Raw genomic sequence first — 14193 nt, forward strand, 5'->3', positions numbered from 1 at the left:
AATCACATAGCATAGTGATCTAGGTTGCTGTTCAGCTTAATTAAATTCGTTCCCTATGGTCTCTCTCTCAAACTAATTATTGCAAAGAGTCTTGCACTTGGAATCACTGGTGTCCCATGATCCTTTGTGCCGTCGTGATGAATGGACTCCTCACATTCCATCCTACAACCTCTAATATTCTCACTGAACTAGAAATATGTGTTCGGCAGGTCTATTAGATACCTCAGCTTATGTTCTTCATGTAACTGATCTTAAACCCTGCAATAATGAAGCGAGGGGCTGAGGTATTAACTTTAAGTTACACTGCACCAAGATCCGGATCAATTGACATTTCAAATTAAATACTTGTATAAAACAGTTCGCTGCTCTGTTGATAAGTTCATTTACAAGTGTAATTAAATAAAGTGTGTAAAAAAATTTGGAATAGTTCACCCAAAAATTAAGATTCTGTCTCGATTTTTTTTATATATTTTACATGAATATGAGTACATGAATGCAGACCATGAGCACTTGGACATTAAAGTGAATGTGCTCAGTTCATTTGTTATAAACACTGACTAGCTTGCTTACCAAGATTGTGGTTAAAGAGATAGTTCATCCAAAAATGAAAATTCTGTTATCATTTATTCACCCTCAAGTTGTTCTAAACCTTTATGAATTTCTTTCTTCTACTGAACACAAAATATATTTGGAAGAATATGGTTAACCAAACATCAGTTTATAGACACCACTGATTTCTATTGGTTTGGTTACCAACACAATGTCTGGTTTGGTTACAATTTTCTTCAAAATATCTTCTTTTGTGTTCAGCAGAAGAAAGAAATTGATGCAGGTTTGGAACAATTTGAGGGTGAGTAAATGATGACAGAATTTTCATTTATGGGTGAACTATCCCTTTAAACTGCTGCTCCGCTATGACAGTAGTCAGCCTGAAAAGAGAAATCTGATCATAAAAGCGGACAGTTTTAACTATAGTGCCACTTGCATCAATAATGATGAGAGAAAGTAGTTACGTTGGATAATAAATTGTGGTCAAAACAATGACAAAATTATTCATTGGACCTAAAATTGCACTTGGTGGTTGTTGCTTATGTTGAGCAAATCTTTTTAGATTTATACTGACACCTAGTGTTGTGGATGCAGATTTACACAAAATCAAATGTTTTCAGTTACCAATGCCATTGTAATGCATTATCAGCCATCATTAACTTATTCCATTACCAAAATTGTCCGATAACAGAGGCGTTACCGAGAGAAAGTCAGTAGTAGCCTATTCAGCTGGTCATGTGATCTCAACATGGCAACCCCTAAATTAGTTTGAGCTACATATATAACTGAAATCTCATGTGTATACAGTACATGATTTTGCCAAAATGACTTTTTTCTGTAATGAGGAAAAAAAATTCTGAGTGCACCTTTTAAGTGCGTTCTTCCTGTTTATTTGTGTGTGAGAATCATTTCAAATTCAGCCCCTAATTGTTTAGGATTGTGTGTTATGTAAAGTTACGGGAATGAGAATAGCTGTATTAATGCTTTGTAACCAAAAAGTGGGAAACTGTGTGTGGCTAAAGGCTGTGTAGAGTGGTGTTATGATATTATTTCCCTGTACGGCATGATTGTGTGTAACCGAAAGGCTCCGCACACAGGTATTGTGGTATTGTTTAGCTGACTGAACAGCCGTGTGTGCGTTTAGCTGAACGCTGGGTTGTGTGTTCCTGACAGAGGTGTTGGTGGCGTCTGTTTCCCCCTCAGCAGTGACAGAGACAGGATGAAGAAACACATGCTCATAACGCCAAGGATTGCGGTGGCAGAAATCAAGGCACTCGTCACTGAATTCATTTTGAATGGAGGTCCGTTTAACTGTGCTGAAACACACACACACACACACACACACACACACACACACACACACACACACACACACACACACACACACACACACACACACACACACACACACACACACACACACAGTGTTAGGAAGACTTCACACAATATGTAACCCACCGTTCAAATACTTATACTCTTTCTTTCAATCCTCTTGTTCATTTCTTGATAACACCACCTGCTTCTACCCTCTATTAACTTCTCACTGTTGGAAACCCTCCAACTCATCGTTATTTTGGTCATGGTTTTAAGCCGTGACATCCTTTGAGGAAAATAAAACATTCCTCTATATTTTCAGGAGGGAGTAAGCATGCTTTTATCCTCCATCAGAAATGCTACAGCTCTGAGATAGAAGGATTTAGTCTCCTTTTAAAAGAGCTAAAGTGGAGGGAAAAGGAAGCCTTACCTAGTTGGGAATTATTGGTGGGAGTTTCATCTGCGGACAGAGGAGAATTCTTTTAGTGAGATGGCATATTTATTGCCCAAAGACTAATTTAAAGTGCTAAATCATGTCTCATATACATAACAGGCTCACTTTAAGAGTTGAGATACAATAACTTACAGTGTACTCAAAGTTTACTTTTTAGCAGTTTATCTGGGAATCATACCTGTGATCTACTAGTTGAGCTACACAAACACTACATTATAGTTCATATCGTACCACTTCTGGTGATGATGGGTCCAGCGGTCATGACTGCGTTGTCAGAGGCCACACCGGTTCTTTCCGACGTGTCCCTTTTCTTCCTCTTACCGCAGATCTGTCAGGATGCCAATATTTGTGAGTAATAAATGAACACAGTTCCAACTTGAAGTTTCGTTAGAATCTTTATTTAATTTAACTTTAAGAAAAGAAAGACATTTCTAAAGGAAATTAAGCCTATTATAACCAATTAAGATTTTTTTTTATATAACTTAGAATGTTTTCCTTACAAATTCTAACTTTAACTGAGCTGTTTTTGTAATTCCCATAAATTAAAGCCAGTAAAACCAAAACTGCATGACGCATATATAATTTGCAGTTTTAATTTATTTTCACTTTAAAAAAACATATTTTTTTGGTTTGTTTGTGTTTTCTATATTTACTTCTGAAGGATCTTGTGACACATTTAAGACTGGAGTAATGGCTGCTGAAAATTCAGCTTTGCCATCACAGGAATAAATTACATTTAAAAAAAGATTATAGAAATAAGAAATATAAAATAGATTTTTAAATTGTAACAATATTTCACAATAATGCTGTTTTACTGTATGTTTGATCAAATAAATGCAGCCTTGATGAGCATAAGAAACTCCTTTAAAAAACATTTAAAAAAACTCCCCAAATAAATAAATAAATAAATGATATATGACCCAGACATGTTGACACGTTCCACCTAAAGCAGCCATACTTACAGGCAAGAGCAGGGGGCAGTCGTCAGAGCGACACAGCTTGGTTACGCAGTGCAGAAACACAGTGGACATTTTCTGGTTCTTGTGCTTGACAAAGCGGAACACCTCAAAGGAGAATCGGCCCATCTGGCTCTTCCCGTTCTCAAACACTGTTGTCTGCGGGTCCTTATCGCATCTGCTGGACCAGAGACCAGATACACTTAGCATTCAGCTTCAGTTCTGCTTGTATACACCCACATATGTGCAAGCACACCCACATATCTAAAGAAAACATGGAATTACCCAAAGAAAAGGTCATATCGGAGCTCATCATTAGGATTCCCAGAGGGAGTCGTGTAACAGTAGTCCATCAGAACGTTCCACCTGTGGAGAGTGACATGCGTGAATCAATCACTAAAACATGGATGCTTGAATAGGAAACCGCCCTATATGACCAAACCACTGTTGTTTCATATAGAAGTCATTTGTCTTATCTCTACTCGGGACCCATAATAATCTTTCCCATTCATTTTAGTGGCGCCCTTCCCTGGCCCTAAACAAGACCGGCATTGAGTCACTCAGCATTCTTCCTTTAATTGGCTAAACTAGTTCTGGATCTATCAGATATAAGAGAGGAGGTCATTTAGGGAAGTGCTCTAACAATGCAGTGAAAGTCCAAAGACCATGTGTCTGTCTCAATTTACATTTGACCTCCATCAGATCGTTCAGTATCCAGTATCATATCTACAGTATGTTTTAGTATGTTGGGCCTCCTTGCAAGATACTCTTCTAAAATACATTTGTGTAACTGTAGTTTACCTCCTGTCTAGGTTGGTTGCTTTTACGGCGGCGAACACTCGTGTCTTCAAAGTAAGTCCAGACATTGGGATGGCAAGATTCTGGATGTACGTGGAGTCCTTAAACATTGAACACCACAGGTTAGGATCCCACACATGTTTGCTGAAAAAATTACTAAATTATTTGCTCCAGAAAGAAATATAGAAATAAGCAAAATACAGCAATAAAAAAAAAAAACATAAAAAACAACAAAACATAGGCTACACCACACACATGCATTACAGTATTTATCACATACATTATATATATATATATATATATATATATATATATATATAATAATAAATTTACATAAATATTATATTATTTATATATATTCTTTAAAATCATTTAAGAAATAAATTATAAATCATTCTTATTATTAGTATAAACTGTTTAAGAAAAAACTTTGGAAGTCTCTACTATAGAAATGAGCTAAATATAGCAAAAAACTAAATTGAGCCACATCATACATGGACTGGTCTGAACTGGACACATTCCATTATTTCAATAATTATTTCAATAATTATCAAAAACAGAATAACAATATTTAGTTTATGTATTGAGCAGAGTGCAAAAGACATAGATTGATCTCTATATATCGCTTAATTAAAAATGATACTGACGTTCTACATGTACTCACATTGTATAGAAGTAAATTCAACGTGCTCACAAAAGTGCCATTGCTGTCCTTCACTGATATCGCTGCAGCTGACCTTCGAACAAAAGAGGCTATTAAAACATAATAAATATATTTTGCAGGCCAATTAAGTCTGAAAGGAAAACTAGTGTAATAGTTTTTCCTGATTTACTGTCTGATGTCCTTGTAATCAACCGTACATTAGGTTTTACAACATATTCGTTGTGCATACTAATTTAATTATGCCTCACAATTCAGCCCATTAAATCTGAACAATAAGTGATAAATATTTGACAACATGCAATTTGTTACCTTTTTATCTTTCCTAAAAGTATTGTGAATAATTTAGCTTGGAATTTTTTTTTTAAAGGACACAATGCATTGGTTTTGAAATGCAGTACTTAATTATATAACGCCATTATACAGTGATGAAGCCAACTTACGAAGCAAGCTGTGTGTTGTTGACCAGGTATTCCAGCGGGTAACTACAACTGAACTTGTAAAGCAGTCCTGGTAGGTAGCTGATGACCGTTGGGGGATCCGGAGTGTCAATGTATCCAGCTATATTCCCAATCTGAACCAGGGAAAGATTCCCATATGCGTTGGGCCCCTGAGCTGTTGAGACCTACAGACACAATGGCACTAAACTGTGATTGCTCTTCCTGAAACTAATGTACCTTCACCTCCATAATCCTCAACCTTTTTATCAATGCCGGGTCTCTGCCGTCACCAAACCAAAGATAAATCCACCTCACCACAGATGTTCTTCATTTATAATGGCCAAACTGTCATAGAGAGAATACTGTCTCTCCAAACACAAGCTGTTTTTTAGCATTTACTGTAACAAATGTGTTTTCCTAAGTTCTGGGTCCTTTACGGGATATGCTAATGTGAGCAAATGATGGTAGGCCGTTGAAAATTGTGAAAACAGGTGGTTTCTTACCACCAGTGCGTTTCCGCAAGCCTCCAACGTGCTGAGACTGATGCTGAAGAGCACGACTGTTGGGAAGGTGTTGTTGTTGATGAACCCTCGGCAGTGGGCATCACCGTGACGCCCGTTCAGTGCCAGGTCAGTGTCGGTGTAGCCAGAGAAAAGCACCGGGCAAAAATTAATCTTCAGCGTGATGGTTTGCACTCCACAATACACGCTGATGTCCCGCTCAGCTGTTGAGAGAGAATGAGATCTAATTAATTACTTGTCACTGATTAAATGCTTGCTCAAAAAAAGAAAGAGCTCACTCACCGGGGAAGCGGCTGTGGAAGTTGGCATCGCAGTTGAACCCATTGAATTGCGCATTGACTATAAAAGTTTTACTTACAAGCAAAAGAATCACACACAAACGTTCCATTTCAGCGCCTGAGAAAGACAATGTATGAGCAAATGCTTTGGATTCATCAGAAGATGCTTCTTTTTCTGAAATCAGAGAAGAAATGCATGATTAGACTCTCTTCAAAAGGTAATTTGCCTGCATTGTTCTGTAATTATGCTATTAAATTTGAAGAAAACGGATAGAAAATGAGAAATCTGATGCTTTTGTTGGTGCTTCTGTTCAATTTGAAACCAATAATGAACGTAAATTGCTCTGAAGTGCTATTGCACAAACTCTGGGAACAAATCAACTCACCTCAATTTATATATTCAAAAAGCTGCAAATCTATTCAAACAGATTCACTTCCTGTAGGTATTTGTTAGTATGATGCTTTTACACAGAGTTCTGCGTGTTTCACCCTGACCTTGGTCCACTTTTGCCCTCCGTCTGCTTTAGCATCCCTCGCTCCGTTTCGGAAGACTCACCCGTTTCCCTGGCAGCTGTAGAATCAGCGGTACTCCATCTGTTCTCGGCTGTGGCGCGAGACTGACTGGATTACCCAGCATCCCGGCAAAACAACTAGAAACGCGGCCTTGCTCTGAGGAAAAAAATTAAACATAAGAGATTCATTATTTGAACACGTCAACAGCAAAAGCGCTGTCTGGGGGAACATGGGAAAGTCCATCAAAAGTGAATGTGTTATACAAATCCTTTCACAGGCCCAGAAACATGAGCAGGTTTTGAAGTTTCCCACTCATATCCTTTCTGCTTGATCTTGCTCTGTCAGCGCTCACAAGTGGCCCCACGCCGCATGTGGTCTGGGAGGGGGGGAATTATCTTTTCATCGGCTCCTGGACTGGGCTCGTCGCTGACTGAGCTGGCCTTTCTGTGTGCCAGGACGGTCTGGGTCGGGACCAGGATTGTCTGGACGCTTTAGATGCTTTGTTTGGCCCGGCTCAGTCAGCACTTCCCCAGCCGCCTCCCATGATGGTATCCCACCTGTCTGGCCGTGACCCCCCTTTCCGACTTCTACTCTTGGCCTTACGTCAATTGTTGGCTAATGTATATGAGAATCTATATCACAAAAACGGGGTCTTCCGTGAATAAACACTCATGCTTCCATTATCTGCATACTTCTAGTAATGAATGCCTGTTCCAACCCTTCCAAATTTATAGCAGACTAATATATCATCAAATTAGCATCATCATTTTTAAAATGCCTTTAATCTGCATGATTAATTGCCTTAGAAATGTCTCTACGGTCCATCCTTGCAGCAAAAGGGGAAACTTGAATGATTTCATTGTCCATTCTTACCTGATTAATCAAAGCTCAAGATGTTCGGGCTGCAGGCCAGCTCCAGCTGCAATACATCATCAGAAAAGTCGCCTGTCAATCTGCGCAAAACACAAGAAATCCAAAGGAGAAGAATTTTCAAAACCATGCAATACCATCCCAAACGGTTCAAATCCTAAATCCTCCTCGGATATTACAGAGACACGAATCGGATGAAGCTCTGAGCCCCTTCGGCTAGAACTCTGACGAAGTTTGCCTCACGTCTTAGAATTTCTTCAGATGGAAGGGATTGTGGGTAAAATGGAGCTGTTGGTCTATAGCGGGGCAATTCAGTACTTGCGATAAGTATCTCTATTTATGCGCTTCCAGCAAATGTCATTCTTTCATTTTTCACAATTGAATGTCTCTATATGGCAGGCTATAGCGCTGTTTATCAGTGTGGCACAATCTCATTCACCTTGGCAAGATATCAGGGCAAGCAGAACTGTAAGGATTTCAACATATATTATTGCGTTTACACTCTAGGATAGCATTTGAGACAATGGAAAATAATTTGCCATTCTTTTAACATCAATTTATTAAATAAAATTTAACTGTGCAAAATAAAAGCATTTATTTATTTAAGCCTTTTAAAACATTGTATATGCAGTGCTATGCATAAGTTTAGACACCCATGCTAAAGTTGACTAAAAAGAGGAATAAAAAATCATCTTTTGGAAATTGAACTTAATGCCTTAATTAAAAAATTTTGGAAAAATTCACCATACCTAGAGATTGGCATGGTTTTATTTCAGTTAGCCAAATAGCTGGTTTGATTTGCATTAAGAGATGATCTTATGGAAAATACTCCATGCCAATCTCTAGGTATGGTGAAGGCTATGTGATGATGTGGGGCTATTTTAATTCCAAAGGCCAAGGGAACTTTATCAGGATGCATAGTATCCTGGATCCATGAAGTAACTGGCCTTTAAAAATAAAAATCTGCCTGCCTCTATGGGAATTTAACATAGGGATGTCCAAACTTATGCACCCTGTATTTTACGGATAAATATTTATTTATTTATGATACATTATTCATTCACAAAGAAAATTGGTGTCCTTAAAGGTTGGATTTTTCCTAATTTTTTTAATTAAGGCATTAAGTTCAATTTCCAAAAGATGATTTTTTATTCCTCTTTTTAGTCAACTTTAGCATGGATGTCTAAACTTATGCATAGCACTGTATGTTCTTGAGTGTTTGACTAGCTATTCATTGCTCAATTAATGGGTCTAGAACAATTACAGGATGGTTTTATAGTTTATGAATGTGTTTTGAGCTCATTTTAAACACTAAATAGAATGATGAAATGGCCTATCAAAGCCACCGGCAGGAATTGTGTTTATGAACAACGCAACACAAAGGCTGTATCTATTTTTATTTGGCTGGCATTTGGTCTTGCTTCATTTTCTTGTCTGTTTTTATTTATCTGATGACTTTATTCAGAATGCAATGAATAATGTGGGTCATTAGAAGGTTAGTGAGAAAGTCAGTAATGCAATATAAAACCGACAATAACAGGAATGACATTGGCATATCTAACCTTTCTTGAGGTCTTTAGTGTAACCAACAATTATATTTGATCACCCTCTCTTAACAGAATACTATCTGGATATCTTGTATCATAAATCAGACTATAGTTTCTGAGAAAATGCATGACTCTTTTTTAACAGAGTACAAGTAATTACTGTTTTTCTACTAGCCGTGTGAAATGCCATCAGTTGGCTGGCAAGCAGGTGTCAGGCCAAGAGCATCAATCACTGCGGCCTGCATGGAATTAGGAACTATGAGCAATCCGTCTCTGTTTGGTTGTCATGGCTATCAGACAGATGGGATACACCTGGTCTAGTGAGAAGAAGAAAAAAAGCAAAAGAGGAATTTTAAACAAGGGAATACACTTTTGGTGGCATGCAAACCACAAGTTTTGTTAATTGCCTCTGTCTCTCTCAAAGTGTCAGAAGAAGAATGCAGACTCAAAATATATACAAGGTTTAAACCAAAAGCAAGTGCAAAGACGTAAGTGTCCAACAGAAATACATACAACAACCGACAACCACAGACTGAAAACAGAGGAACTAAATAAACAGAGATAATAAAATGATAACGAACAGGTGTGATGAAAAGATGAGTGTCCATGACAACTGATGACTGGCGGGAAACTAAGATAAAGAAACACATGTGACTGATGAAAACAAACTAAAAGTCCTTGAAAACAGAGACTAAAAACAGTCAAAACTGAGTGCGTGTGACACAAAGGTTCTGTTTGCTTTGTTGCTTAATTGTGCCATGTTTATTCATAAGGGTTTGTAACTGGAGGCACAGTTAATTTAAACTTATTATTATATAAATTTGATTTGAAATCTTACTGAAATGATTTAAGGCCACAAATTGGCTGTTAATGTTGCAATTCAGCCTACATTAGAACGACTTTGATGGGGCCGACTCAAAATCAAGTTCTATAAAACATTATGAACATACGGAAATAATCATCATAAAATACAGAGGGACCAGAAATACCTAAATAAGGGCATGTCTTGATTTTGCCAAGTTGATATTTTGTTGATCCTAGGACAACATTCCAACATTTAGCCCTAACCCCTACCTAACCCTAAAGTTATTCCTAAAATCAGAGGGAAATGACAGTGAATAACGCTGATAGAAGCACCTAACCCTGGTTGTAAGCCTAAACTTGACATAACTTGTCCCTCAAATCTGATTGGTTGATTGGAATGTTGTTCCAGGATCAACAAAGATGTTGACCCAGGAACATATTGCTCTTGGTGAAATCAGGTTCTGCAACATAAGGATGTATAACACAGCTGAAATACTTTCAAAATGTTCACCATGTTTCTAATATGGAAACAAGTCAGCTGTGTGCAGACAGAGAGATGGCGTGTGAAAAAGAGAGAGGAAAGTCTGTCAGTGAACAGCGCAGATGAAAATGTCTTTTCTCTTTTCAGTAGATCGTATTGTCTGTCACAGCGGCCAACTTGGTTACCTCCTAACTGTACCTGTCAGCAAAGAGAACATTGCTTGTCATCTATGTAAGCCTTCATCCAACACAGAAACAGTTATATCTGCTGTTAAATGGGGTAATATAGCACATGCTATTGAAAAAACAACATATCCATGTCATGCATCTGACATATATCACTTTTCTCCTCACACCCTTCTAATGACCCATTTTATACACCGTAAAAAATTATATGATCAATGAGTCATAACAACATATGTTTTTACATTGCTTTAACTTGTAATATTAACAACTATTAATTAAGTAATAACTAACATTGCTATTTTCAGCTTTTTTTAAATAAGTTATACAAGATTCAAATAATTTTTAAGTCAGTAATGCAATTTAAGTTGAAATAACTTAAACATCCAAGTTGATTGTACTTAAAAATTTGAGGCAGCAACTTTTTTCCACAGTGTAGGTGTCTTTGAGGTAAATATTTTTCTTTAAATGTTCAGTTTCACATTTTCTATTAAAAAATAAGATAATTATGTGAATATGTTTTGTGAAATACATGACTTTCACAAGGTTAACTTGAGAATGCGTGAAGCAATAATTTTAGGTCAGAATGAATAAGTAATATTAATGAACATCTTAGTCTGTGTGAATTAATTAGATCAGGTTCGATTATATGATTAATTAATTTGATATATTAATTTAAATGAATATATTTTCATTTATAAGGGTTTATACTGTGAGCGCAACTGTATAAAAACCACTCTGAAGCGGGAGGGAGTTTATAGAGTTCAGTCACTGCTGGACAGCGTTAGAGGAAACTTTTGTGCATGTGAGAGATCTCTATTGGACTAAACAGACAGAAAAGCTGTGTTTCTGGTCCCAGGTGGCAGAAATCACAGGATGCCTTATTGTTCATGTGTGAAACACAAGCCATGTGGTATTCAGACCTGAGGGACACACCTTTTCATTATGAGACATATCTATAACCAGCTCTCTACTCACAGACAGAGATTCATAAAAAAAACAGCTTACAAAATATCAGTGTGTCAGGATTGTAATGCAGGATCACAAAACTCAGTATCTGCATTTTAAATAATAATAATTAATATTATATGATACAAATAATTATATGAAAAAAAAAAAAAAAAAAAAAACAGTGCCAAAAAGGCAGATAATAAAAGCTATTAACATTTTGCATAGATTACATGTAAAAGGATCCCCAGCTTTTTTAATACTATACTACTACTAAAAATAAAAATAATAGTACAATAATTAGTAGTAGTAGTAGTTGTAGTATACAAATAATTATTTCATATAAAAATAATTATAAAGACAGTGTCAGTACTTTAATGCAGATAATAAAAGCTTTCATTTTTGTGTAGATTTCAAAGTATCCTGAAAGTTAAAGATAATACTATACGCAAAATATAAATACAAACTATTAAACTTTCTAAAGTAAGTTACAGATATCAGTAATAATGATTATAATATTATTTTTCTAAAACTAATTATTATGATTATATAAAAATTGGTGTATCAGTATACTGTAATGCAGAAAATAATTAAAAACTGCATTTTCTATATTATTAATATTTAGGGTATTGTTTTTAATTATAAAAGCTATTAGCATTTGGTGAAGATTATACGTCAAAGGATCCTGAAAGTTATATATTATATTTATTATGTAAAATATAAATATAAACTCGTGAAATGTTCAGTATTCTGGTAGAACATGTACTGTAAATAGAAAAAGATGACGTGCACCTGCGATCTCTCAAATGGATGTTGTCAAGATGCTCTTGAAAGTTTGTGAACAAGGACATATAGACTTGCATGTGCATATCGCCCTCTACCGGTAAGACTGCAACACAATGAACACTGATGTCACCTGTGCAATACTGTTGATATTAGTCAATCTGCTCCATTTATCACAGACGAGCCTCGTCCTGAAACCGATCAGTGCTTTTGGCATTAGTGGCTCATTCAATCTCTGAGACCTTCCCCTCTCTTTTTCCTCAGCTTGAGTTTTAATTACACCAGTGATCTTTACACAGCATGCACACATCAAATAGGCCTATGTTTTTAAAATGTGTGGGTATTTACATGGTGCACTAAAAAACGACTACTTTAATAGGCCTATATTTTTCTTGAAAACTCTCATTCAAGTGGATTCCCTCTAATTCAGTCACACTTTCTATTTTCTTGAACACAGGAAGATATTCACAAAATACTGGTGCATATGTACTTGTAAGCAGTCAATACTGGAATGCACCAAGCTGAACAAGACATACGAATATGCAGGACATTACAGTTTCTGCAGGCAGGGACACTTACAAACTGAACACAACCAGCATAGGTCAACATCAGTATAATCAACTACTGTAATTTGCGTCAATTATTTAAGCTTTAATGATGCAGCTCAGTATGTATCGATTGCCTTAAAACGCACTATTTTTTTTTCTCAAGTAATGTTTTCTGCACTTGCATATTTTTATCACTAGATGTCTCCCTTTTATAATGCATTTTGTAAGGAAAGAGTCAGAAAGCCAAATGAAATTTTTCACTGAGGGAAATTAATGTAAAATGCTTCATGTATGTGATTGCCTTTTACACAAGTCAATCAGCTGGAAAGGACTAATATGTCATTAAAATATTAATTAATCATAAAATTGTGAAAACTGGCAACCTTTATTTATTTTAGATTATAAGATTATATTAGATTACTATATTATTGTGAAGATTTCTACTGAATACTATGTATGAGTATACATACTTTCTAAGCTACTTGTAGCCTAATATTTAGCCTACATATTGAATTATTTTTTAACTATTAGGCTAAATAAAGACATTTAATTAATGACATGTCTACTATGTTGTAAAAAAGTATATCAGAGTCACTATATTAAAACCATGAAACCATGAATTGTGTTGGATAAATTCCGTCACGTGAACCGTCGCCCTGGTAGATAATACACAGAATCTGTCCATCCAGAGGCCGCCATTTTGGCTCATAATCCAAATCGTAGTACTCACTTTCTACGTGGTGTGAGGACCCCGGCCTGATGGTTAGAGCCAACATGGCGTCGTTACGCACAAACCATCCAACATCCATATAAACCTTGGGAGGATCCTCTGAAAAGAGGAAACAGACCCGCCATTTTCCTACGAGCCTTTTAAACCCAGCAGGGGGAGGCAAGATCCGATAGGAGAGCCACTGAGGAGGAAAAAGGGGGAGTTAGAGAGAGGGTGAGAGGAGAGGAGAGGAGAGGGAGAGGGAGAGTGCATGACAGAGGGGTTGAGAGAGAGGACGCTGCTGTTAATAGAGGAGGAAACGTTTGGTACGTAAATGTCGCGATCAGCTGACGGCATACATACAGAGCAAACTTCATTTGGACTCTTTAAAGAGCCGGATGAGTCTTCATTGCAATCTCATTTCTTTTCTCCCTTTTTTCCCCAGTCAGGTGGCGGAACAGCGCACATCCCAGGGACTACCAGCATTGCCGTTGGATTTAACAGAACGAGTAGATTTTCCCCCCTCTTTTGTTGTTTTCCCCCTTTTTCTGTTTGTTTAAAACTACGAAGATGTCTGGACAAAGCATAACGGATCGGATAACGGCAGCGCAACACAGCGTTACTGGTTCCGCGGTGTCCAAAACGGTGTGCAAGGCGACCACGCACGAAGTCATGGGGCCAAAGAAGAAGCATTTGGATTGTAAGTGTCATGGGATTTTGTACTATGTGGCTATCGGACCCACGTTTGAAAGTTACGTCAGTCACTCGTCGCCCTGGGAACGAGAGGTTCGGGGCTCGAGGCCTGCAAAAGATTCCCGTTCAGTACTGCTCGTTTTA

At 37.1% G+C, this 14193-nt stretch overlaps 2 protein-coding genes and 1 long non-coding RNA gene across 26 annotated transcripts in view; 1 reads left to right on the top strand and 2 right to left on the bottom strand.

The window, feature by feature from the left end:
* Window positions 1-1593: 1593 nt before the first annotated feature.
* zpld1a (zona pellucida-like domain containing 1a) lies at window positions 1594-6084 on the bottom strand. Its single transcript, XM_081353983.1, has 10 exons — window positions 5976-6084; window positions 5676-5896; window positions 5176-5357; window positions 4736-4808; window positions 4075-4172; window positions 3559-3639; window positions 3280-3451; window positions 2549-2645; window positions 2294-2323; window positions 1594-1865 (listed from the first exon to the last, which is right to left on the bottom strand). Exons 1-10 carry the CDS (start codon window positions 6079-6081, stop codon window positions 1690-1692), a joined length of 1236 nt encoding a protein of 411 aa, XP_081210109.1. The 5' UTR covers window positions 6082-6084; the 3' UTR covers window positions 1594-1689.
* A 628-nt stretch (window positions 6085-6712) lies between these two features.
* On the bottom strand, window positions 6713-13500 carry LOC308683710. Its single transcript, XR_014029284.1, has 3 exons — window positions 13378-13500; window positions 7358-7437; window positions 6713-7116 (listed from the first exon to the last, which is right to left on the bottom strand). It is a non-coding gene; the product is annotated as an uncharacterized lncRNA (long non-coding RNA).
* Window positions 13501-13548: 48 nt separating this feature from the next.
* The window catches only part of picalma (phosphatidylinositol binding clathrin assembly protein a), a 40785-nt gene continuing 40140 nt past the window's right edge, over window positions 13549-14193 (top strand). For 22 of the 24 annotated variants that reach the window (XM_081354358.1, XM_081354380.1, XM_081354377.1 and 19 more), the window contains exons 1-2: window positions 13549-13682; window positions 13802-14056. In XM_081354358.1, coding sequence (XP_081210484.1) covers window positions 13927-14056 — 130 coding nt within the window. In that variant the 5' untranslated portion in view covers window positions 13549-13682; window positions 13802-13926. The remainder of the gene's footprint in view (window positions 13683-13801; window positions 14057-14193) is intronic. The other 2 variants (XM_081354369.1, XM_081354360.1) reach the window with 1 other exon arrangement.

The sequence above is a fragment of the Scardinius erythrophthalmus genome (assembly GCF_964197995.2).
Source record: "Scardinius erythrophthalmus genome assembly, chromosome: 23".
NCBI classification, from domain to species: Eukaryota; Metazoa; Chordata; class Actinopteri; order Cypriniformes; family Leuciscidae; genus Scardinius; species Scardinius erythrophthalmus.